Below are 26,534 nucleotides of genomic sequence, written 5' to 3'. Positions count from 1 at the left end.
GGATGCAGATATGTAGTGTCGTAGCAATTCACTGTAAGTGAGTCACCAGTGTGCTGTTATGACATCATCTTCATCACCGCAAAACAAATTGTCATATAAAATATATATATAAATATATATATTATAAGAAAAGACAATTGTGTGTTATATATATATATAAAAACACAAAATATATTCACATAAAATCTATGCAATAATCTAATACCTAATCATAAACACAAAAATGAACCACGTTATCCAGGGCATACATACAATATGCCCGGTCATTATTCAAAAAGTCACATAGTAGTAATGCAAAAGCAGCGAGTTCCTGAAAGGGCCTAAATGTATAGAAAACAAGATATAGTTTTTCTGAAAGGTCTATGGATTAAAATGGTGGGATTATCTGGGTTAGTTTTTCTGAAAGGTCTATGGATTAGAATGGTGGGATTATCTGGGTTAGTTTTTCTGAAAGGTCTATGGATTAGAATGGTGGGATTATCTGGGTTAGTTTTTCTGAAAGGTCTATGGATTAGAATGGTGGGATTATCTGGGTTAGTTTTTCTGAAAGGTCTATGGATTAGAATGGTGGGATTATCTGGGTTAGTTTTTCTGAAAGGTCTATGGATTAGAATGGTGGGATTATCTGGGTTAGTTTTTCTGAAAGGTCTATGGATTAGAATGGTGGGATTATCTGGGTTAGTTTTTCTGAAAGGTCTATGGATTAGAATGGTGGGATTATCTGGGTTAGTTTTTCTGAAAGGTCTATGGATTAGAATGGTGGGATTATCTGGGTTAGTTTTTCTGAAAGGTCTATGGATTAGAATGGTGGGATTATCTGGGTTAGTTTTTCTGAAAGGTCTATGGATTAGAATGGTGGGATTATCTGGGTTAGTTTTTCTGAAAGGTCTATGGATTAGAATGGTGGGATTATCTGGGTTAGTTTTTCTGAAAGGTCTATGGATTAGAATGGTGGGATTATCTGGGTTAGTTTTTCTGAAAGGTCTATGGATTAGAATGGTGGGATTATCTGGGTTAGTTTTTCTGAAAGGTCTATGGATTAGAATGGTGGGATTATCTGGGTTAGTTTTTCTGAAAGGTCTATGGATTAGAATGGTGGGATTATCTGGGTTAGTTTTTCTGAAAGGTCTATGGATTAGAATGGTGGGATTATCTGGGTTAGTTTTTTTGAAAGGTCTATGGATTAGAATGGTGGGATTATCTGGGTTAGTTTTTCTGAAAGGTCTATGGATTAGAATGGTGGGATTATCTGGGTTAGTTTTTCTGAAAGGTCTATGGATTAGAATGGTGGGATTATCTGGGTTAGTTTTTGCATTTCCCGCTCATGGTACAACTCGCAAAAAGTGGTTTCTAACCTCAAAAGGGTATTTTCCGGGTTAAGTAAAGGTTAAATTACATTTGCCATTGATAAGAACTAAATAACGGTGGTCACACTTGATAAAAAAACCAGTTGCAAGTCTTAAAATCATTAATTAATTTACCATAATTTAATAGCTTTGTAAATCATACTTATGGCTGGAAGTTGTTCATGACCATGTGACTTGACCAGGAAAAACTCAGTATTAAATTTGGGGATATAATTAAGGCCCAGAGTTATGGACAAGAGAGGACCATTGTGGGTCATAAATGAGTCAAGCTTTAGGGGTTAACCTGCTGTAACACGTGCCGACTGAAGCCTGGTATGCGGATCAGCATGTGATGCCACATAGGACATAAAATTAAATTAAATTTTAAATTCAATTAGATAGAATTTGACGTTTGTCAACCTTTCCATTTCACGTTGGATTGAGGCCTGCGAATTCTCCTGATGTACCATCTAGAAGTACATAGTACACAACGGACGGTGCAAAAATATGGACTCTTTTTGGACCACTTTTGAGGTATTAACTTTTAGGTAAACTATGTGGTTTTGCTGGCTCGGATGGCTCAGTCTTACTGTATACAGGTGCTAACTGTAAGATGCTCTGGATAAAAGCATCTGATAAAAATGACCATATTATATAATCCCCCTAACGGAAACTAAAATTTAAAATAAAAAAAATAATAAAAAACACGTGGTTGAAAATTAGATGCACAGGACAGTCAGTGAGGCTTCCTGGGTAAATAACACCTTTAAACAGTACTGTATATAAACCCGTTAGAAATCAGAAATACACCTTTCTGTTTAGTCCTGCTGACCTGACAGCCTAGAGCCGTATCTTTCCGGAGACAATGTCATCATACAGAGACAGAGTGAGCGGGATGTAGTCCCTCTGGGATAGGTCCAAGAAATACAGGGACTCCTGGACGGCCTCAGGACTGAAGCCCTCCTGCACCAGCTTCCTCTTCTGCTGCTTAAAGGTCTCGGTCACATCTATGGATGTCTATGGAAGACAAAGGACAGAGTTTATGCTGAAAAAGGTCAGGGGGTTTCAATTCTAAATGCGCTTATGTGATATAACATTTTTTGGGGTTAGAGTTGAAGGGATCGTTCTTTTTATTGTGCTTTTTTTTAATGATCCATTTAAGGTTATTGTATTGAATGTATGTATTTATAGCATGGTTTCAATACAGTTTCTGAAAAGACCAAGAACAAAACTATTTAATTGATTTATCCATATTACGTTGGTACACTCCAGTACCAACCCGTATATTAACGTTATGTACGTATAAAAATCACACACAGTTCATTAATAAGTAGTCACTCATTACGTTTAAAAAAACAAGTTTTAGTTTTGTGTGGGGATCATTTTTCCCTGAATGGATATATGTGGTTTCAGGATTGTCTTACCTGGATCCGTAGAAACCAGGGCCACGAGTAGGCGGGGAGACTTTGGACCAAATGGTTGTAGAGTTTCTTACCATCCAGCTTTTGGTCCATCTTTAGGACAACGGCTGCCATACCTGCTCTGCCTTCATAACCTGTACATAAACAATGAGGATAATGTTACACACCTACTCAGTGGCCTTGTGGTTAAGGGTGTCTGTCGTGAGATTGAATAGGTTGGGAGTTTGAGCACTGACCGATTCATACCAAAGACCGTACAAATGGGACCCAATGTGTCTCTGCTTGGCACTCAGCATTAAGGAGATTTTAAAAGTATTGAGTAGCTTGGATGAATAAGGTTCCCAGAGTAAACTACCTGCTACTCAGGCCCAGTTGCTAATATATGCATATTATTAGTAGATTTGAATAGAAAACACTCTGAAGTTTCTACGACTGTTTAAATTATGTCTGTGAGTAAAACAGAACTCATATGGCAGGCAAAAACCTGAGAAAGAAATCCAACCAGGAAGTGGGAAATCTGAGGATTGTAGTTTTTCAACTCATTGCCTATCGAATATACAGTGTCTATGGGGTCATATTGCACTTCCTAAGGCTTCCAATAGATGTCAACAGTCTTTAGAATTTTGTTTGATGCTTCTACTGTGAAGGAGGGGGGAATGGGAGCTGAATGAGTCAGAGGTCTGCCAGAGTGCCATGAGCTGACCACGCGTGTTCACGTGAGAGTTAGCTTGCGTTGGAACATTATTGAAGATTTATGTTAAAATCATCCTAAAGATTAATTCTATACATCGTTTGACATGTTTCTACAGACTGTAATGGAACTTTTGGACTTTGGCTGCCTGCGCATCATGAATTTGGATTACTGGGCTAAACGTGCAAACAAAAAGGAGGTATTTGGACATAAATTATGGACTTTATCAAACAAATCAAACATATATGGTGGAGATTCCTGGGAGTGCATTCTGATAAAGATCATCAAAGGTAAGTGAATATTTATCATGCTATTTCTGACTTTGTTGACTCCACAACATGGCGGATATCTGTATGGCTCGTTTTCGTGTCTGAGCGCCTTACTCAGATTATTGCATGGTGTGCATTTTCCGTAAAGCTTTTTTGAAATCTGACACCGCGGTTGCATTTTGGAGAAGTTTATCGAATGTTCCGTGCATAACAGTTGTATCTTTTATCAATGCTTATTATGAGTATTTCTTTAAATTGATGTGGCTCTCTGCAAAATCACCGGATGTTTTGGAAGCAAACCATTACTGAACGTAATGGATATAAATATGGATTCTTGGATATAAATATGAACTTTATCGAACAAAACATACATGTATTGTCCTATGAGTGTCATCTGATGAAGATCAAAGGTTAGTGATTAATTGATCTGCATTTCTGCTTTTTGTGACTCCTCTCTTTGGCTGGAGAAATGGCTGTGTTTTTCTGTGACTATGTGCAGACCTAACATAATCGTTTGGTGTGCTTTCGCTGTAAAGCCCTTTTGAAATCGGAAACTGTGGTTATTAACAACAAGTTTATCTTTAAAAATGGTTTGAAATACTTTTATGTTTGAGGAATTTTAATTATGAGATTTCTGTTGTTTTAAATTTGGCGCCCTGCACTTTCACTGGCTGTTGTCATATCGATCCCATTAACGGGATCTAAGCCATAAGACGTTTTAAGAACACATTTTTTCAACGACAGCCTAAGAACAGTGGGTTAACTGCCTTGTTCAGGGGCAGAACAGATTTTTACCTTGTCAGCTCAGGGATTTGATCTTGCAACCATTCAGTCACTAGTCCAATGCTCTAACCACTAGGCTACCTGTCACCTAAGGCCTTGTGATTGACTAGTTTCCTGGGGGTGTACTTGTACATCCTGGTCCTATGAGGCCGTCAAGGCTACTTCTAAATGTTACATACATGTTGTTTCATTTTTTTCACCAAAATGTCATGTGATCCTATCTTCACCAATCAGTACAGTTGACAATGTGGGCCGATGCAATTTTACAAAACTAATTAGGTTGCAACGCATTGTAAGATGTGGGTACTAAGCATGTATGAATCAGATAAACATTTATATAATTTAGCAGACACTTATCTAGAGCCTCTTTCAAGAGGAACCAGGGTTAAGTGCTTTGCTCAAGGGCACGTTGACAGATTTTCTTTTTACCTAGTCGGCTGGGGGATTTGAACTAGCAACCTTAACTGCTAGGCTAGCTGCTGTCCTATAAAATTTTGTAGTGAGACATTTTGGCCTGCATATTCATTTGCCAAGAAAAGGTGCTAAAATGGTTCTATAATAATGATTATTATTAACTGAAGTTATATTAGGCAAACATTTTCAGCTAGGTCCAATATTGCTCTGCACCATTATAAAAAATATATATATAAAAATCATTTTTTTTGTACTAATGATGTCAGCGAGAACTATGATTTGGCACAGTGACACCATAGACATATGAAAGGATGTTGTTGACCTGGCACAGTGACACCATAGACATATGAATACTGTCAGAAAGGATGTTGTTGACCTGGCACAGTGACACCATAGACGTTCACTTCCTGCAGGAACTCCAAACTTCCGAGAATCTCTGAAACTTCCGTGGTGGCCACATTCTCTCCTCTCCACCTAGGAGGAAGAAATCAGCTTTTTAATTCACGATATGCAGAAATATTCAGCACATTTTTGTTGGTGTCTTGAATGCTCGCAATGCAACAGCCAGCATGATGGGTATGAGTGAGCAAGAATGCTGGTATAATTATTTTTTAGATCGGTGTCAACATTTATTCATCTAACTTTTTTCAGGGATGCAACAATAAATTACATTTCATATATCCACCTCTGGCCTGCTCGCCTCCCTACCACTGAGGAAGTACAGCTCCCGCTCAGCCCAGTCAAAACTGTTCGCTGCCCTGGCCCCCCAATGGTGGAACAAACTCCCTCACGATGCCAGGACAGCGGAGTCAATCACCACCTTCCGGAGACACCTGAAACCCCACCTCTTTAAGGAATACCTAGGATAGGATAAGTAATCCCTCTCACCCCCCCCCCTTAAGTTTTAGATGCACTATTGTAAAGTGACTGTTCCACTGGATGTCATAAGGTGAATGCACCAATTTGTAAGTCGCTCTGGATAAGAGCGTCTGCTAAATGACTTAAATGTAATGTAAATGATATTAATCTACTGCATATATTCAATTATTTACCTAGATTTGTGCAACAATACATTTAATCAAATAACATATTTACAAGTCATAGACCTTTCAGCCTGCCTATCTATGTTAAACACTAGATGGCAGCAACAGATAAGTATAGATACAAGATACAACTGCAAGCAGCCTCAACTGAAAGACACGACAGGAGGGCTCAGTCAAGAGACAGGAGGGCGGAGTCAGAGACAGGAGGGCGGAGTCAGAGACAGGAGGGCGGAGTCAGAGACAGGAGGGCGGAGTCGGCGACAGGAGGGCGGAGTCAGAGACAGGAGGGCGGAGTCGGCGACAGGAGGGCGGAGTCAGCGACAGGAGGGCAGAGGAGGAGGGCAGAGAGCGAGGAGGGCAGAGTCAGAGACAGGAGGGCAGGGAGGGCAGTCAGGAGGGCAGAGTCAGGGAGGGCAGAGTCAGCGACAGGAGGGCAGGGAGGGCAGGTCAGCGACAGGAGGGCAGAGTCAGCGACAGGAGGGCAGAGTCAGCGACAGGAGGGCAGTCAGCGACAGGAGGGCAGAGTCAGCGACAGGAGGGCAGAGTCAGCGACAGGAGGGCAGAGTCAGCGACAGGAGGGCAGAGTCAGCGACAGGAGGGCAGAGTCAGCGACAGGAGGGCAGAGTCAGCGACAGGAGGGCAGAGTCAGCGACAGGAGGGCAGAGTCAGCGACAGGAGGGCAGAGTCAGCGACAGGAGGGCAGAGTCAGCGACAGGAGGGCAGAGTCAGCGACAGGAGGGCAGAGTCAGCGACAGGAGGGCAGAGTCAGCGACAGGAGGGCAGAGTCAGCGACAGGAGGGCAGAGTCAGCGACAGGAGGGCAGAGTCAGGACAGGAGGGCAGAGTCAGCGACAGGAGGGCAGAGTCAGCGACAGGAGGGCAGAGTCAGCGACAGGAGGGCAGAGTCAGCGACAGGAGGGCAGAGTCAGCGACAGGAGGGCAGAGTCAGCGACAGGAGGGCAGAGTCAGCGACAGGAGGGCAGAGTCAGCGACAGGAGGGCAGAGTCAGCGACAGGAGGGCAGAGTCAGCGACAGGAGGGCAGAGTCAGGACAGGAGGGCAGAGTCAGCGACAGGAGGGCAGAGTCAGCGACAGGAGGGCAGAGTCAGCGACAGGAGGGCAGAGTCAGCGACAGGAGGGCAGAGTCAGCGACAGGAGGGCAGAGTCAGCGACAGGAGGGCAGAGTCAGCGACAGGAGGGCAGAGTCAGCGACAGGAGGGCAGAGTCAGCGACAGGAGGGCAGAGTCAGCGACAGGAGGGCAGAGTCAGCGACAGGAGGGCAGAGTCAGCGACAGGAGGGCAGAGTCAGCGACAGGAGGGCAGAGTCAGCGACAGGAGGGCAGAGTCAGCGACAGGAGGGCAGAGTCAGCGACAGGAGGGCAGAGTCAGCGACAGGAGGGCAGAGTCAGCGACAGGAGGGCAGAGTCAGCGACAGGAGGGCAGAGTCAGCGACAGGAGGGCGGAGTCAGCGACAGGAGGGCGGAGTCAGCGACAGGAGGGCGGAGTCAGATACAGGAGGGCGGAGTCAGATACAGGAGGGCGGAGTCAGATACAGGAGGGCGGAGTCAGATACAGGAGGGCGGAGTCAGATACAGGCGTTGAGGTGAGAGCAAACCTCACCCTGAAAGTGATTTCAGCTAGCTAAGAGTAAGACCATCGGACATCCATGCAGATTTTGCATTGTCAATCCTACTGTAAATATCAAAATAATTCAGTAACATGTTCTTTAGAGCCACATTTTCACCATGCATTATAAATACATTTTATTTTATGAATTTATGCATCTCTTCTAAAGAACCATGAGCTATAATGAATGCTTATAGCATGTTTTACTCATATCAATCACCTGTGTTTAATGCAATAAGCATTGATATTTATAAAAGGCTGCCAAAATGAGCTGTGTGAATGTTCATAGCAAGGTCTTACGATGCACTATAGGGTTTTATAAAAAGTGCATTCATAATGTGTTATGAAAAAAGGTGCCTCAAAGAAGGTGTTACCCATAATTCACCTTCCATACATTCTGTATGCCAAATCATGATCTTCCACAGGGCGAGTTGTACATCCTGTACATTTAAACGCAGATCTCCAGTTATGGTGAACTAACAGAGAATTCACCTGATTTTAAAAGAATTAAAAATGGCCTCCCAAGTGGCCCAGCGGTCCAAGGCATCGAAGGCAGTGCTTGAGGAGTCACTACAAATCTGGGTTCGTTCCCGGGCTGTATCGCAGCCGGCTGCAATCAGGAGACACATGAGGCGGCGCACAAATGGCCCAGCGTCGTCCGGGTTATGGGTTTGGCCGGCCGGGCCGGGATGTCATTGTCCCATTGAGCTCAAGCAACTCCTGTAGCTGACTTCAGTCGCCAGTTATACAGTGTTTCCTCCGACACATTGGCTTCCGGGTTATTTTATTTGACCTTTATTTAACTAGGCAAGTCAGTTAAGAACATATTCTTATTTTAAGCGAGCAGTGTTCTCAAGAAGCTGTGCGGATTGGCCGGGTGGTGTTTCGGAGGACGCATGGTTCTCGACTTCTGCCTCTCCCAAGTCCATACGGGAGTTGCAGCAATGGGACAAGACTATAAACTATAAACTACCAATTGGGGAAGAAAATTTAATTATAATAAATAAACATAAAGTTCCTCAAACCTTCAAGTGGCATTAAGTCCATATTCCATGACATCAATCTGGCCTCAATCTCAAATCAATTGGAAATATTGGCACTAAATTAAAGGATTACGTTCAAGGTTCGGAAACATATAAAAGTATTTAGGTGGAATATCCCTTTAATACAACTTAATTGAGTGAAGTCCGTAATAATGTATGCCTTCTAAAAATACATTTAGAGATTCCAGACATTGATATTACCACGGCATTCACTTTAAGATAATAATTTACATCAGACTATTTTACAGGTTAAGAAATGTAAAAGATTCTCTGCATTATTTTGCCAGAGAAATACTTTTAAATTGTTTGGGGGGAGACAGCACGGCACAAACGTACACACACCACAATCCCAAAAGACTTGCAGTCTTCAAGGTAGCAACAAAAGCAGTTGTGTGGCTCATTGCCTAGTCCTGCGTCACACTTGGGTACTTGGGCAATACACCAAACATTGCCAAAGAGCAGAGGGAGACAAGCGATGGCATTGTGACATGGGGACGCTCAAACGACAGAAGCTTTTGACCCCCCTAACAAGCCTTTCATCCCACTAATCATGGTAACCACTTCCCATGAAGACCTTGGGCCGGACCCCCTCCGGGAACTCTGTAGCACTCTTAACTTAACATCAGACCGGGGTTCAAATACTATGTATCTATCTCATTAATATATATACACACATATATATCTCATATATATGAGATAGATACATAGTATTAGAACCCCGGTCTGCTGTTAAGTTCAGAGAGCTACACTCCACGTAAAATCAAGACCCCCCCCCCACCCCCCCCCACTTCCCTCATCCCCCATTCCCGATGCCACAGTTCCCGGAGGGGGTCCGACCCAAGGTCTTCATGGGAAGTGGTTACCATGATTAGAGGGATGAAAGGCTTGTTGTGTTTGATTGAGCTAGCCAACTGCAATGGAATCAATAGCAAAGTCACAAAACTGCAAACCCTTCCCACCTGGCCCCCCCTCCAGGAAGGCTAAAGCAAACACTCAAAAACTATTTGAAAGATTTCAAATAGTGTTTGAGCCCAGGTCTGGTTGAAAGGCATTCCCCCTCGTCCGCTCTTGGAGGAGGGCCTTGCGTCACTCTGCTGGATTTTGTGAATGGACCGTGGAATGGCAGAGGTGAAGAGAGGGGAAAAAAAGGGGCCTTTCCCTTGGTCACTGTTTTGCCAACTTGAATTAGGCTCAAGCCAGCGCTTCCACCAAAATGCCAGAGTTAAAGGGAAGCAGTAGAGGAACAGACCTGGGTTCAAAAACTATTAGGAATCTTTCAAATACTCTGAAGCGTTTGCCTTCGATTGCCTTGCGAGCCAGATGATCGAAGTGCACTTTGCGGTTAGTCTATTGGTTCCATTGGGTCAGGCAAGCTCAATTAAGCCTGGCTATCATATTTGAAATGATTTCAAATAGTATTTCAACCCAGTCTGGAGAGTAAGGGGGGGGACGACAAACGGTGCCTGATTCTCTGTGGGGTGTCCCTCAGTTCAGGAGCTCATTTGCATGACTGGAGGGGAAGCTACTAAAGGACAACAGGGGATGATGTGCAAGGCTGCCATCGTGATGAATGCCTGAGCAATTGAACGCTTGAATGGAGAGAAACAACAGAGGGGGACGACCCGTGCTGATCGCATTGGAAAATGAAGCTCAGTGGACGAAGACAAAATGAGGAATGGTGATGGTGATGCCACATATGTAAACGGTAAATGACAGATACGCTGAAATATTCAGACTCTTTTAAGCTTGGTTACTTTTACCCCTTTTTCTGCCCAATTGGTAGTTACAGTCTTGTCCCATCGCCACAACTCCTGTACGGACTCTGGAGAAGTCGAAGGTAGAGAGCCGTGCTTCCTCCGAAACAAGCCGCACTGCTTCTTGACACACTTCTCGCTTAACCCGGAAGCTGGCCGCATCAATGTGTCGGAGGAAACACCGTACAACTGCCGGACTGAAGTCAACGTGCATGTACCCGGCCCATCACAAGGAGTCGCTAATCTTACCTCATTTGCACACACTGTATATAGACTTCTCTACTGTGTTATTGACTGTACGTTTGTTTATTCCATTTGCACATGCTGTATATAGATTTTTCTACTGTATTATTGACTGTATGTTTGTTTATTCCATGTGTTGTGGTTTGTGTCGCACTGCTTTGCTTTATCTTGGCCAGGTCAAAGTTGTAAATGGGAACTTGTTCTCAACTGGCCTACCTGGTTAAATAAAATGTGAAATAAAAATACATAAAAATAGTGCGTGATGGGACTAGACATCCAGACCAGCCAACCCCTCCCCTAACCTGGACGACGCTGAGCCAACTGTGCGCTGCCCCATGGGTCTCCCGGTCACGGCCGGCTGCGACACAGCCTGGGATCGAACCCGGGTCTGTAGTGATGCCTTAGACCGCTGCGCCACTCGGGAGGCCCGCTTTTTGACTTGGTTACCTGGTTACTAGTCTGATTCTGCTTTAGCGAACAAGTCAATGTCTTGCCATAGCAACAATGTAGCCTTGGTGAACAGTCTGGTACCCAGGCTAGATTCCTTCATCAATCAAATATCCTAACTACTCATAAAAACGTCTGGTAATCTGCAACGACTTCGACACAAGCATTTTGCTACACTACAAGCATTTCTCTACACTCGCATTAACATCTGCTAACCATGTCTATGTGACAAATAAAAGTTGATTTGAACTTCTGTGTTCCTAATGCAAAGGGGTCCTATTAAGCGATGCTGTATAAAATCAACAGGTACATTGTGTGACTACTGGTAGACAGAGTTCAGTCAATTATTTACAAACAAAATGTTTAGAGTAATGTTTGTCCCCCTCAACAACAAAAAACATTGGGGGGAAATTCGTACATGATCTTATGTTGGAGATATGTCCACATCCCACACCATTGGTTGCAGAGATACACTGTTTACACTTCGAGCCCAAAATGTATTGAGAATATATACAGTCCTCTACGTATTTATTTGGACAGTGAAGCTACAACTTTTGAATTTTGGCTCTATACTCTGGCATTTTGGATTTGAGATCAAATGTTTAATATGAGGAGGAGACAGTACAGAATGTCACCTTTAATTTGAGGGTATTTTCATATATCTATTTCACCATTAAGGAATGAATGTATCTAGTCCAAATTTGTTGGATGCACTTACTGTTTGTGTTTCAGATTATATTGTACCCAACAGAAATTAAATGGTAATTAATGTTGTGTTTATTTTGGAGTCACTTATTGTAAATAAAAAAAATCTACATTAATGGATGGATGCTACCACGATTACGGATCATCACGAATGAATCCTGAATAATGATTGTGAGAAAGTTACACATGACATTATTTACCATTCATTTCTATTGGGCACTAAATATTCTGAAACACAACCAAAACAAACTGCAAATGCAATTCACAAGCTTGATGTTGTCATTGCGTACTAGGAATATGGAACCAAATACTAAACTTTTCACTACTTTTAATACACTATACGTAAGTGAATTTGTCCAAATACTTATGACACCTTCAAAATGGGAGACGAGATACATAAAGTGCATTCATTTCTAAATGTTAAAAACACGTGTGAAACTACCCTCAAATCTTTCATTTCGAAAATTAAACGTTTTAGCTTCACAATCCAAATGAATACACAAGAGGACAGTAAGCACCTGCAATCAAAGAGTGTTTGTTTTCTTTCAAATACTGAGCCAATGGAATGAATGTAATAAGTCATTCTAATATCACCAAAAGACAACCCCCCCCCCCACCACCGACCGAGGTCAACCCAACATTCAACATATTTTAAAGAAAACAAGTACTTTGAACACACTGTCTGATAAGCACTGAACTATCCTTTGAAGAATCGAGTTGAGAAACACTGCATAGGCTACATCCACTTTACCTGAAGGTATCTCCGATACGGTCACGGAAGTAGACAAAGTCTCTGTGGTCCTGAAGCATGAGATCTCCAGTGTTAAAGTACACGTCTCCCTCTTTGAACACGTCCCTGAGGAGCTTCTTCTCTGACTGAAGCGTATTCCCAGCATACCCTAGGAAAGGATTCATGACCGACACCGGGGCCACCAGGAGGCCCGTCTCTCCTGCAGACACAAACAGGCAGGTTTTTATTTATTTATATACAGTGTCTTGCGAAAGTATTCGGCCCCCTTGAACTTTGCGACCTTTTGCCACATTTCAGGCTTCAAACATAAAGATATAAAACGATTTTTTGTGAAGAATCAACAACAAGTGGGACACAATCATGAAGTGGAACGACATTTATTGGATATTTCAAACTTTAACAAATCAAAAACTGAAAAATTGGGCGTGCAAAATTATTCAGCCCCCTTAAGTTAATACTTTGTAGCGCCACCTTTTGCTGCGATTACAGCTGTAAGTCGCTTGGGGTATGTCTCTATCAGTTTTGCACATCGAGAGACTGACATTTTTTCCCATTCCTCCTTGCAAAACAGCTCGAGCTCAGTGAGGTTGGATGGAGAGCATTTGTGAACAGCAGTTTTCAGTTCTTTCCACAGATTCTCGATTGGATTCAGGTCTGGACTTTGACTTGGCCATTTTAACACCTGGATATGTTTATTTTTGAACCATTCCATTGTAGATTTTGCTTTATGTTTTGGATCATTGTCTTGTTGGAAGACAAATCTCCGTCCCAGTCTCAGGTCTTTTGCAGACTCCATCAGGTTTTCTTCCAGAATGGTCCTGTATTTGGCTCCATCCATCTTCCCATCAATTTTAACCATCTTCCCTGTCCCTGCTGAGGAAAAGCAGGCCCAAACCATGATGCTGCCACCACCATGTTTGACAGTGGGGATGGTGTGTGCAGGGTGATGAGCTGTGTTGCTTTTACGCCAAACATAACGTTTTGCATTGTTGCCAAAAAGTTCAATTTTGGTTTCATCTGACCAGAGCACCTTCTTCCACATGTTTGGTGTGTCTCCCAGGTGGCTTGTGGCAAACTTTAAACAACACTTTTTATGGATATCTTTAAGAAATGGCTTTCTTCTTGCAACTCTTCCATAAAGGCCAGATTTGTGCAATATACGACTGATTGTTGTCCTATGGACAGTCTCCCACCTCAGATGTAGATCTCTGCAGTTCATCCAGAGTGATCATGGGCCTCTTGGCTGCATCTCTGATCAGTCTTCTCCTTGTATGAGCTGAAAGTTTAGAGGGACGGCCAGGTCTTGGTAGATTTGCAGTGGTCTGATACTCCTTCCATTTCAATATTATCGCTTGCACAGTGCTCCTTGGGATGTTTAAAGCTTGGGAAATCTTTTTGTATCCAAATCCGGCTTTAAACTTCTTCACAACAGTATCTCGGACCTGCCTGGTCTGTTCCTTGTTTTTCATGATGCTCTCTGCGCTTTTAACAGACCTCTGAGTCTATCACAGTGCAGGTGCATTTATACGGAGACTTGATTACACACAGGTGGATTGTATTTATCATCATTAGTTATTTAGGTCAACATTGGATCATTCAGAGATCCTCACTGAACTTCTGGAGAGAGTTTACTGCACTGAAAGTAAAGGGGCTGAATAATTTTGCACGCCCAATTTTTCAGTTTTTGATTTGTTACATTTTTTTGAAATCCAATAAATGTCGTTCCACGTCATGATTGTGTCCCACTTGTTGTTGATTCTTCACAAAAAAAATACAGTTTTATATCTTTATGTTTGAAGCCTGAAATGTGGCAAAAGGTCGCAAAGTTCAAGGGGGCCGAATACTTTCGCAAGGCACTGTACATACATATATATATACACATATCATGACCGACACCACCAGGAGGCCCGTCTCTCCTGCAGACACAAACAGGCAGGTTTTTTTCTATATATATATATATATATATATATGAGGCGACAGTACAGAATTTAACCTTTTATTTGAGGGTATTTCACATACATGGGATCTTGGTTCAAACCAAGTCAATCAGACATGTATTTATGCGCGCACACACACACACACACACACACACACACACACACACACACACACACACACACACACACACACACACACACACACATCAATGCAATTCTATGAATCTGTACATCAAATAGTGCATAAGAGCCATCATCAGAAATGATCCTATTTTATAAACCTTTGCTTACCTTTATTTGCTTTGACACATCGTCCTGAGTCGGTCCGTAACGGCTCATATGTTTGGGGATCACAGCTCAAGAACTCAAAGGGCATATTAAGCTGCATGACAATGAAACAAAAAGTGTCAAAGATGGGGCTAGAAATAGTCCGTATTCGATAAAAGATACAGAGAGGCCGACGCCCACAGAGAGGCCGACGCCCACAGAGAGGCCGACGCCCACAGAGAGGCCGACGCTGTCGATAATACAGATTATGTTGTTGGTTTTTAGTTAAAGAAACATGAAGAGAAGACATGAATCAACAACGCATCAACCTCTGTGTGCATCAACCTCTGTGTGCATCAACCTCTGTGTGCATCAACCTCTGTGTGCATCAACCTCTGTGTGCATCAACCTCTGTGTGCATCAACCTCTGTGTGCATCAACCTCTGTGTGCATCAACCTCTGTGTGCATCAACCTCTGTGTGCATCAACCTCTGTGTGCATCAACCTCTGTGTGCATCAACCTCTGTGTGCATCAACCTCTGTGTGCATCAACCTCTGTGTGCGCCATGCTTCTGTTCCATTTAGCAACAGTTAAATCTCATCAACTAAAAACCAACAAGACATTCTGGATGACTCTACTTTACAATACTCTGGCCCTGCCTTTTCTGGAAACACAGACACGACCTTTCAAACAGAATGATAGGGGAGCTACACTGGGCTTTCTGGAAAACCAGGCAGAACACATGCCCCTTTGCTCTTCCATTCGCTAAAGTATACAGTTTCTATCGTTCTGAACCCACTGTAATACAGGTTACTTAATCACATCCAGTGCTTTTTTTGTAATTAAATGATCTAAATCATAATTGCTGAATGAGTTTGTGCACATGCTCCCCAAAAGGTCTGTGTAAGGCCCTCGGGTAAACAGTGCGGGCCCTCGGCTAGACGGTGCGGGCCCTCGGCTAGACGGTGCGGGCCCTCGGCTAGACGGTGCGGGCCCTCGGCTAGACGGTGCGGGCCCTCGGCTAGACGGTGCGGGCCCTCGGCTAGACGGTGCGGGTAAACAGTGTGAAACTGTCCGCAGAGCTTTTCTCCGGGGTGAGCAGAGTGCAAGCCACGACACTAATAAAATTAAAAACTAGAACCAGAGTAATTTACACTGAGTAGCCTGGAGACGCTGCTCTACGCCCAGATATAATTTAACCTTTTACTGCAGTGGGCTAAATCAGGGTCACACAGAGTGATTCTTAGTAGTCTTAAACAAATCTACTTTGAATCCAAAGTACACACCTCAAACACATGGTTATGGGCTGAAGAAACAAAGACACCTGTACCATGTCAGAATATAGAGTTGAAATGTATTCCATTTTGAATTTGGATCCCAATATTACACTTTATGTACATCACAGAAGACTGAACTAAAACAAAAAGCTGTGACATAAAAACACCAGATTTTCATTGTCTTTAAAAATAATAATAATAATATTTGTTTATAATGAAATATATTAATACAATTCCACCCATGAGGCCAAAGAGGGCGCTTCTGGTCGTTGACTACAGGAAAGAGTTACATGAACAGGAGAGTCTCACTCGCTGCAAAAGTTCTTTGTCCAGCGTAGCAGGCCTGCGAGTTTTATCGTTTGGGTATCTAAGTGATCTAAACCAATCCCGGTTAATTACAAAGCAAAGTGCTCTATGCCTGACCTTGTTGAAGTAGCCCGCCCTTCCGATGGGTCCTATTTCATTGGTGTAGTTGACAAAGCCAATGCTGGCCTCAGTTAAACCATAGGCTTCCCGGACATTGATCTTCCCAAAGCGTCTGGCAAACTCCCTCCAGACATCTGCCCTCAGACCACTCCCTGCTGCAACACGCACTTTGTGGGCACTCTCCTCAGGGACCTACAGAAAACAGATGAGACACAAAACACTCAGAATCTATTACTGAGTAATTACAAAGCAGTGATGTAACCACTGTGTAGTTTACACTGGCTACCACTGTGTAGTTTACACTGGCTACCACTGTGTAGTTTACACTGGCTACCACTGTGTAGTTTACACTGGCTACCACTGTGTAGTTTACACTGGCTACCACTGTGTAGTTTACACTGGCTACCACTGTAGTTTACACTGGCTACCACTGTAGTTTACACTGGTTATTACTGTAGTTTACACTGGTTATTACTGTAGTTTACACTGGCTATTACTGTAGTTTACACTGGTTATTACTGTAGTTTACACTGGCTATTACTGTAGTTTACACTGGCTATTACTGTAGTTTACACTGGTTATTACTGTAGTTTACACTGGTTATTACTGTGTAGTTTATACTGGTTATTACTGTAGTTTACACTGGTTATTACTGTAGTTTACACTGGTTATTACTGTGTAGTTTACACTGGTTATTACTGTGTAGTTTATACTGGTTATTACTGTAGTTTACACTGGCTATTACTGTAGTTTACACTGGTTATTACTGTAGTTTACACTGGTTATTACTGTAGTTTATACTGGTTATTACTGTAGTTTACACTGGTTATTACTGTAGTTTACACTGGTTATTACTGTAGTTTACACTGGTTATTACTGTGTAGTTTACACTGGTTATTACTGTGTAGTTTACACTGGTTATTACTGTGTAGTTTACACTGGTTATTACTGTGTAGTTTACACTGGTTATTACTGTAGTTTACACTGGTTATTACTGTAGTTTACACTGGTTATTACTGTAGTTTACACTGGTTATTACTGTGTAGTTTACACTGGCTATTACTGTAGTTTACACTGGTTATTACTGTGTAGTTACAAAATTGTAAAGGCAACTTGAGGTTTTACCCTGTAGGACCTACAATATACTAGTAGTGTACTGTGATATTATAGAAGTAATCTCTTTAATCATTGTCCTGGAGACCCACAGGGAGTGCAGGCTTTTGTCCTAGCCCTGCACAAACTCAGCGGCGTCTCCATGACCAGGATTGAAGAGCACTGGGCTAGCACATGGGCACTGGGCTAGCACATGGGCACTGGGCTAGCACATGGGCACTGGGCTAGCACATGGGCACTGGGCTAGCACATGGGCACTGGGCTAGCGTTCATGTCCAGAGTCAATTCCAAATCTTCTCACTCGGCCTACTCAAGAGACTAATTTAAACTAAATAACGTGTGAAAAGTGAGTGGGAAACCCCCCCCAGACGAACCAGAGTGATGAATATAAGGTCTTACCACAGGTTGGTTGACCAGGTAGCGACAGAGCTCTCCAACATATTGAAATACAGTCACATTATGTTTCACACAGTCTTTCCAGAATTGACTGGCAGAAAACTTATTTTTCAATATGCACGTTGCCCCTGGAAACCCAATAAAAGAAAATACATGTTAGAGTAATGTTACATTAGTCACCATAACAACACAAATAAACGTTTATTTATTTAACTTTAAAATTTGTAAATCAGATAATCCTCCCCCACCAACAGTGATCATGCGTTTTAACATATTCCTCACGCGTTTTAACATGCGTTTTAACATATTCCTCACGCGTTTTAACATGCGTTTTAACATATTCCTCACGCGTTTTAACATATTCCTCACGCGGTTTAACATATTCCTCACGCATTTTAACATATTCCTCACTCGTTTTAACATGCATTTTAACATATTCCTCACTCGTTTTAACATGCATTTTAACATATTCCTCACTCGTTTTAACATGCATTTTAACATATTCCTCACTCGTTTTAACATGCATTTTAACATATTCGTCACGCGTTTTTATATCCGTCATGTGTTTTAACATGTGTTTTAACATATTCCTCATCTCTTTACCTTTGATAGGACCTTTGTTTCGGGTGGGCAGCTGGATGGCACATTTAGGAGCCCTAAACTGTATTTACTATCGTTGACATGAGACTATGACATCATGTTGAAGTGCCTAACCCTATGACAATATAGACACCCATGATACATTTGGTTTTCTGCTACCACATCCTAACCCTGGAATCTACAAGGCACGGAGGGGTATGTATGGTTGCACTTCCAGGAATTGTGAGACTTTTGTCAGATTTCCCCCGCTGCCACATCTTTTCCCTCCATGCTAAAATTACACTGTGGGAAATCTAGTTAGCTAGCTGGGAACCAGTCAAACGGTCCCCATTGAGAAAATAGGAACCTTGAGCGGGGTAGTTCTGGACTTCCTTTGGTTCTAGAACTCAGAACTTTTTTTGGGGGGGGGACTGCGCTCGTGACCATCCAGACAAAACAGAAAACCTTGTTTTGAAGTCATGAGCCTGGGAGGAGCTGGCAGGCAACCCAACAGCAGGAGAAGGAACAGCAGGAAGAGGCCTGTCATTTGGGAACCACTGGTCTGTACACTAATGTATATGTGGCAACAAATATTGGGAGCCAACCTGGGTTAAAATACTGACATCTCTGTGTGTGTGTGTGTGTGTGTGTGTGTGTGTGTGTGTGTGTGTGTGTGTGTGTGTGTGTGTGTGTGTGTGTGTGTGTGTGTGTGTGTGTGTGTGTGTGTGTGTGTGTGTGTGTGTGTGTGTGTGTGTGTATATATACAGAGAGAGACAGAGAGAGACAGAGAGACAGAGAGAGAGACAGACAGAGACACAGACAGAGAGACAGAGAGAGACACAGACAGAGAGACAGAGAGAGACACAGACAGAGAGACAGAGAGAGAGACAGAAAGACACAGACAGAGACAGAAAGACACAGACAGAGAGAGACAGAAAGACACAAACAGAGAGACACAGACAGAGAGAGAGAGACAGAGACAGAGACAGAGACAGAGACAGAGACAGAGACAGAGAGAGAGACAGAGACAGAGAGAGAGACAGAGAGAGAGGGAGAGAGAAAACACTGTATACGTGCTTGATTGAACTCGCCGACTGCAATGAAACCAATAGGAAAGTCTCAAAAGTGCAAACCCCTCCCACCTGGCAATTCAGGCAGGCTAAAGGAAAACAGTTGTAACATCTCATTATCTGAACCCATGTGTGTCATGGAACCTAGAATAGGTGCAGTTTGTTATTCTGCGTATGCACTGTAGTCCACTGAATTAGTGACACAGCCTCTGCTACGAATACAGTCAAGGCTGCTGAGGGAACACTTTAAAGTGCAATGCAGTTTACCAGTCTCAATTCAATCACATGACTTTTAAAAATGTTTTGGGGTCCTGTTTTTAGTGCGACTTCAGATGACAAGCTGTGGCGTCAACGTATCAGCAGGAAGAATGTATTGAAAAGTGTTACTCACCGAGCTGTATACATCCACCAATACCCAGAAGAGAGGCGGTCATGTGGTATAAGGGCAGAGTGATGTAAATGTTGTCATTCGAACGGGCCCCGCACAGACGAAGGAAGGCCATGCACATAACTGCTTTGAGATGGCCCACCCGGGCTGCCTTAGGAAGTCCTGAAAGACCAAAAAAAAAAAAGAGTGTACAGTGAAGATGCCTCTAGAGATGCTGATCTTGGGTCAGTTTTGCATTCTCCCCACTAAATGGTTAAGGATAGGATTGAGGGCGGGGAAGTTGATCATAGAGCTGTACCAATGGGAAAACACCACGGAGTGGATGAAAACTACACCACTCATAATGGCCACGTGACATTAAACATTCTCACATTATGACATCATTGATTTCTACTGAAGAGTTTAAAAGCTTTTCCCTCAAACTGCCAAAGGCACACAGCACCAACAGTTATGTTTATTGTATCTGCATGAACAAAACTTGACTGAAAGTTTGAGAATAGATTGGAGCATTGGTTGGACAACGGTCAAACAGGAGGTTATATCTGTCCCGTTTCATATCCCAACTCCTCCTGAGAGAGTGGGGTCACAGCCAGGGATCAGCCATTCCTGACAGTAACCCTGTGGAGCAATAAGGGCCGATCAACAGATTTCTAACACCTTTCGGCTCAGGGATCTGAATGAGCAACCTTTCGATTATGGGCCCAACGCTCTGACCAATAGGATTGCCGCCACCGCCGTTGCCCTGTGGGCTAGCCGACCTCCGTCCCCGCCCGGCCGGGCTAGCCGACCTCCGTCCCCACCCTGCCGGGCTAGCCGACCTCCGTCCCCGCCCTGCCCGGCCGGGCTAGCCGACCTCCGTCCCCGCCCTGCCCGGCCGGGCTAGCCGACCTCCGTCCCCGCCCTGCCCGGCCGGGCTAGCCGACCTCCGGCTAGCTGCCACCCTCACTCAACCAGTTATAGCACAATGAAATGATAACAATTTGGACATGAACAATGTTTCATCAGAAGAGATTGGCTTCATCCAAAGTGGCAAAGCCGCAAACTGCAAAAACATTTTTTTTTTTTACATTTTGCAACGGAAAACTAAAATTACCATTTCTTATTGGACAAGTCCAGGTAGTCCCTCTCTGACTTCTAGGTCCACACCAAAATACAATTGACCTTAAGGTCCTTGATGTCTCTTTTATGAAGTCTACAGTAAAGGTCAAGGTTCAGCAACATTCTTGGAAGTGACCTGTCTTTTAACAGGGTGTGGGTCTTGTTTTACTACTGCACAGAGCCCTAGTAAAGCCCTCTCCCGGCAAAGCCATGGAAAACCCCTGGTAATGAAGGGGCATTGGCAACCATTTATACACATTTAGCACAAATTCACCAGTACTAGACGCCGAAGAAAAAGTTAGCTTGATATCAATTTGAAGCACATTTCCTTCTCAGTAAAATTAAGTTGTTTCAGACACTGTGAATTACAACTCTCCTTGGGAACCCGGGTTGGCTAGGAAAACCCCTCCTTATATTGGTGTTGAACAGAGCTGTTAAAAGTGAGCGTGTGGTGCCAGCTTGGAATAAATGACAGAAATCTGTCCGGCTTAATAGACGTGCTGCTGACTTGTGCCTTTCGGCGTGGAAGAACTGCTTTCAACCTAGCTATTTTCCCTTCTCGGGCCTCTATCGCAGGGTATTGGCAGACAGACATTTAGGTTCTCTTCCCTTATGTTCTCTGATAATAGCTGTAGGCTAGTTTCCGTCTTCATGCAAACCTTTGCAGTGATATCCAGGCAAATGATTTTATTTCAGATACTATGTTTCCGTATCTCTGCAAATTCCCATCCATTCACCTTTTGCCTTGAGAACCATGTTTAAGATATGGAGTAATGGCCTCGCATGCATATTCAAGTCAAGTCGACATCAAAATAAATAAAACATTTACAATGCAATTGCAAAGAGAATTTTCAGATTCCAGTTTTTAATTATTTTTAATTTATTTATGGTTACTGTCACCTCTGGAGGATGCCAACTCTAAGCCATATAAATGAAATACATTCTCTAAATCATTTTTTTACGCGGCCAGTGCTATAGTTTAGTGTAAGCATTCACAGCATCTTTTGGAATCGACTGCACCCGTTCTTCCTGATATGAAGTTGACCGTATCAGAATAACGTACTACTGTGGCCTGGTTGGTCTTGTGGTAATGCGTCTATAGTTTCAGCAGAGGTTCGAATCCAGACTACTGTTCTTTGATACAAGCTCTCTCTATATCTGTTCTATCTGTTGTAAGGATTAGTGTACTACCGGTTGTTCCTGATGTGAAGATGAACAGGAAGTTGGACATGAGGTCAGCTCTAGGACAGTCAGGTAAGGCCATGTCTGAGGCCTGCTCCACCTTGTCCAGTAACGTGTTGACCCCTTCATGAGGGCAGACAATGTCCGTGACCCACACCTCAATGGCATTCTCCTTTAGAGAGGGTAACACCTCGCCCAGTGAACTCACCAAATCTGTATGAGAGAAAAAAATAAAAGTGAATGTTGGGGGTAGGGTAGCAAAATTCCAGTAACTTTTACCAAAATTCCCATCTTTTCAGAAATCCTGGTCAGAAGATTCCAGGAATCAGGAGGAAATAAACAGGAAGTCCAGAACCTCCAATCAGGATTTCTGGAGAACCTGGGAACATTACTAAAACGTTGCAAACCTAGATAGGGATTACTTGTACATTCTCTATTTGGAAATATAAGGTACATTCCCTGCTGCTACAAGCTAAAGGGCAGATCAACAGATTTCTAACACCTTTCGGCTCAGGGATCTGAACGAGCAACCTTTCGATTATGGGCCCAATGCTCTAACCATTAGGCTTGCCGCCGCCATTGCCCTGTGGGCTAGCTGCCGCCCTGCCCGGCCGGGCTAGCTGACCTCCTGCTGGGGCGGCAGGGTAGCCTGGTGGTTAGAGCATTGGACTAGTAACCAGAAGGTTGCTAGTTCAAACCCCCGAGCTGACAAGGTACAAGTATGTCGTTCTGCCCCTGAACAGGCAGTTAACCCAGTGTTCCTAGGCTGTCATTGAAAATAACAATTTGTTCTTAACTGACTTGCCTAGTTAAACAAAGGTTAAAAAATATATACATGACATCAAGTGGAAGATACACAATAGACCCACCCTGGTTCACATAAGACATTATAACTCAAACAAAATACCCACCCTGGTTCACATAAGGCATTATAACTCAAACAAAATACCCACCCTGGTTCACATAAGGCATTATAACTCAAACAAAATACCCACCCTGGTTCACATAAGGCATTATAACTCAAACAAAATACCCACCCTGGTTCACATAAGGCATTATAACTCAAACAAAATACCCACCCTGGTTCACATAAGGCATTATAACTCAAACAAAATACCCACCCTGGTTCACATAAGGCATTATAACTCAAACAAAATACCCACCCTGGTTCACATAAGGCATTATAACTCAAACAAAATACCCACCCTGGTTCACATAAGGCATTATAACTCAAACAAAATACCCACCCTGGTTCACATAAGGCATTATAACTCAAACAAAATACCCACCCTGGTTCACATAAGGCATTATAACTCAAACAAAATACCCACCCTGGTTCACATAAGACATTATAACTCAAACAAAATACCCACCCTGGTTCACATAAGGCATTATAACTCAAACAAAATACCCACCCTGGTTCACATAAGGCATTATAACTCAAACAAAATACCCACCCTGGTTCACATAAGGCATTATAACTCAAACAAAATACCCACCCTGGTTCACATAAGGCATTATAACTCAAACAAAATACCCACCCTGGTTCACATAAGACATTATTCAAACCAAACTTAAAGCCAGTTGAATTGAGTAAGGGCCTTAGTTGTGCATGCACTTTAAATATTTCATTCCTGCCGTGAGTTTATATAGTACATAGAGATTGACCTCTACAATGTCATGAGCATGATGTGAAAAGCCTCTAATGAATTAGAAGACTAGAATATTTTTAATATAGTACATTTAAGAAAAACAGAGAGAGTATGGATAAATTGCTCAAAGCCGTTCAATCTCTTATTTGAGCAATAACGTGCATGACGGCATGCTTTGGTGGCGAAGTGTTTTGGTGAATAGAAACACACGCCTCTTCTATGCCTACTAACTTAATCTAGTTATCCTTTGCAATGCTCAGAATAACTTTGGCCTCTCGCAATGAACTAACTGTAAATCTGTAAAATAACAATATTTTATATTACTATGTGCTCACCTGGGAATAAAGGTTAAATTCAATATAAATCATTGTCCATGAAATGCTATGAAGATCCGTTTCACATTCGTATGTATGTATGTATGTATGTATGTATGTATGTATGTATGTATGTATGTATGTATGTATGTATGTATGTATGTATGTATGTATGTATGTATGTATGTATGTATGTATGTATGTATACTAACGGTATCCCTATGTGTCCACAGGTGTTTGAATACAACAGCCTACATTGACCATCAGATTACAGTATCACCCTCATATATATATATGTATGTATGTATGTATGTATATTTACAACCACCAGTGCACATTGATACGCAACGCAGTTGCGAACAGTACGTAACATCAAACCATGCAGCTTTACTACATTCTCCTAATATGAAGTTATGGCATTCAAATGTGAACGTGGTTCAACATGCCCAAATCGTGCAAGACGTCGTGCATATGTTTGAGCTTGTTACATATTCTGAAAATGCAGGTAGACATGTGTCAAATACGTAACACTTTTTGACACTATCTTGATTGACAGCAATAATACTTACCTGCGCCTACGACGAGCGATTTCGCTCCGCAACTTTCAAAACAAAATTGGAGCGATTTGGATTTGATATTGAAATTTAGGAAAGCGACCTCGCAGCCCAGTTTACTGAGTCCGAACCACACACAAATAAAATCAGGCTCATTGCTCATCAGAAGAGCGACAATATCACCCTTCTTCAAGCCACCTTCGGTTCTGAAAACTTTAGCAAATTGGTTGCTTCTTTTATCAACGTCCTGGTAAGTGAGCGTTTGACCCTCAAACACTATGAAAGCCTTGTCAGGTATCTTCTTTGCCTGGTAAAGAAAGCTATCGAGGTAAGTGGTGACTCCACTCTGCATACGAGACTTCAACGCCTTTCCAACCTTCCGAAGGTTTAGGTAATAAATCAAATCCACCCAAAACAATGGGTAATTCATCCTTTGGAATACCAGAATTGCAAAAAATCCCGCGGCAAATGTAGTAAACATCCATGTCACCCATACCATCATCTTTACTCTCCAAAGAATGTCAGCTTGTAAACGTTCGGAGATGTTTACCATAGGATTTAAATGCCTCAAGTATGCACATGCTACCGCGCATGCCCAAGGACATCACTTTCCCCATTGCGCAAAACATGTAGCCGACAACAGAGTTTCCCAAACTCGGTCCTGGCCCCCGGGGTGCACGTTTTGTTTTTCCTCATTTGTTATGGTTTAGGTTTAGGATATACACATTGTATGTGTTATAGCTCTTATACATATAATACAAGTGAGGGACCATATGTCAGGGAAAAAGGCTAATTGTAGATATTCTAATTGTAGATAAGAACAGTTAATTCAGGACCTATAGGTCTAAGTCAGTTGGCCCTAGTGCTTAAGAGTGTTGGGCCAGTAACCGAAAGGTTGCTGGTTCAAATCCGCAAGGCGGGGAAAAAATGTGCTCTTCAGCAAGGCAGTTAACCCCCAACAACAACAACAACTGCTTTCTCAATCTGTGCTGTGAAAGACAAGGAAGTTTTTTTTATACATTCCCACATCAATGCACAATGTTACCAACACTATGCTTTGCAGGTTCCTGTGTCAGAGATCAGGTTGACAGCATTGAGTTGTTGGACACTAATGTAGTGTGCTTTAACATGGAATCAATGTCCATCCCCTCAATGCATGGAATTACGCAACATTTAATATCTTTGTCCTTTTCTCCTACTTCCTCTTTAAAAAATGCACTATAAACTTAGTGATAATGTACACAGCAGAGACTGATACCATTCTGGGTAAAACAAAACATGATAAGGTGTGGACTCTGTATGCAATCAGCTTGAATGACTGCGATGTCAACAATGTGTAAGGGCTTCAGAACATGTATATACTATGCACATGAACATATTACTGCTTGTAGTCATATTAGGTCGTCCATGTCAAGACTATACCCGTGCCATACATTAAGCGGGCACTACAGCTACTAATACGACATGATGCCATTCGGCACACCAACCCCCAAGTATCGTGATCCTTTTCACTGTGAAATACAAATCTTTCATTTGCGTCGTATCGTACACTGTTTTCTCTGCTACCGAACGGCAAGTGTTACCCGAGCACCAAGTCTAGGACCAAAAGGCTCCTGAACAGCTTCTACCTTTTAGACTGCTGAACAATTCAGACAATTTACATTGACATTTCGCCCCGACCTACATGTACAGATTACCTCAAATAGCTTGTACCCCTGCACATTGACTTGGTACCGGTGCCCCCTG

At 42.7% G+C, this 26,534-nt stretch overlaps 1 protein-coding gene across 1 annotated transcript; it reads right to left on the bottom strand.

Annotated features, from left to right (window-relative positions):
• Positions 1 to 549: 549 nt before the first annotated feature.
• LOC123989534 (long-chain fatty acid transport protein 6) lies at positions 550 to 25,359 on the bottom strand. The gene is made up of 10 exons (XM_046290608.1): positions 24,804 to 25,359; positions 22,278 to 22,481; positions 19,992 to 20,150; positions 17,955 to 18,079; positions 16,440 to 16,634; positions 14,763 to 14,853; positions 12,535 to 12,733; positions 5,301 to 5,398; positions 2,771 to 2,901; positions 550 to 2,363 (listed from the first exon to the last, which is right to left on the bottom strand). The coding sequence occupies exons 1-10, from the start codon at positions 25,339 to 25,341 to the stop codon at positions 2,187 to 2,189; spliced, it is 1,917 nt and encodes a 638-aa protein (XP_046146564.1). The 5' UTR covers positions 25,342 to 25,359; the 3' UTR covers positions 550 to 2,186.
• Between the last annotated feature and the right edge of the window lie 1,175 nt (positions 25,360 to 26,534).

This window comes from Oncorhynchus gorbuscha, linkage group LG11, assembly GCF_021184085.1.
Source record: "Oncorhynchus gorbuscha isolate QuinsamMale2020 ecotype Even-year linkage group LG11, OgorEven_v1.0, whole genome shotgun sequence".
NCBI lineage: Eukaryota > Metazoa > Chordata > Actinopteri > Salmoniformes > Salmonidae > Oncorhynchus > Oncorhynchus gorbuscha.
Note: the sequence above shows the minus strand (reverse complement) of the source record. Positions and strands in the feature narration are given on the sequence as shown.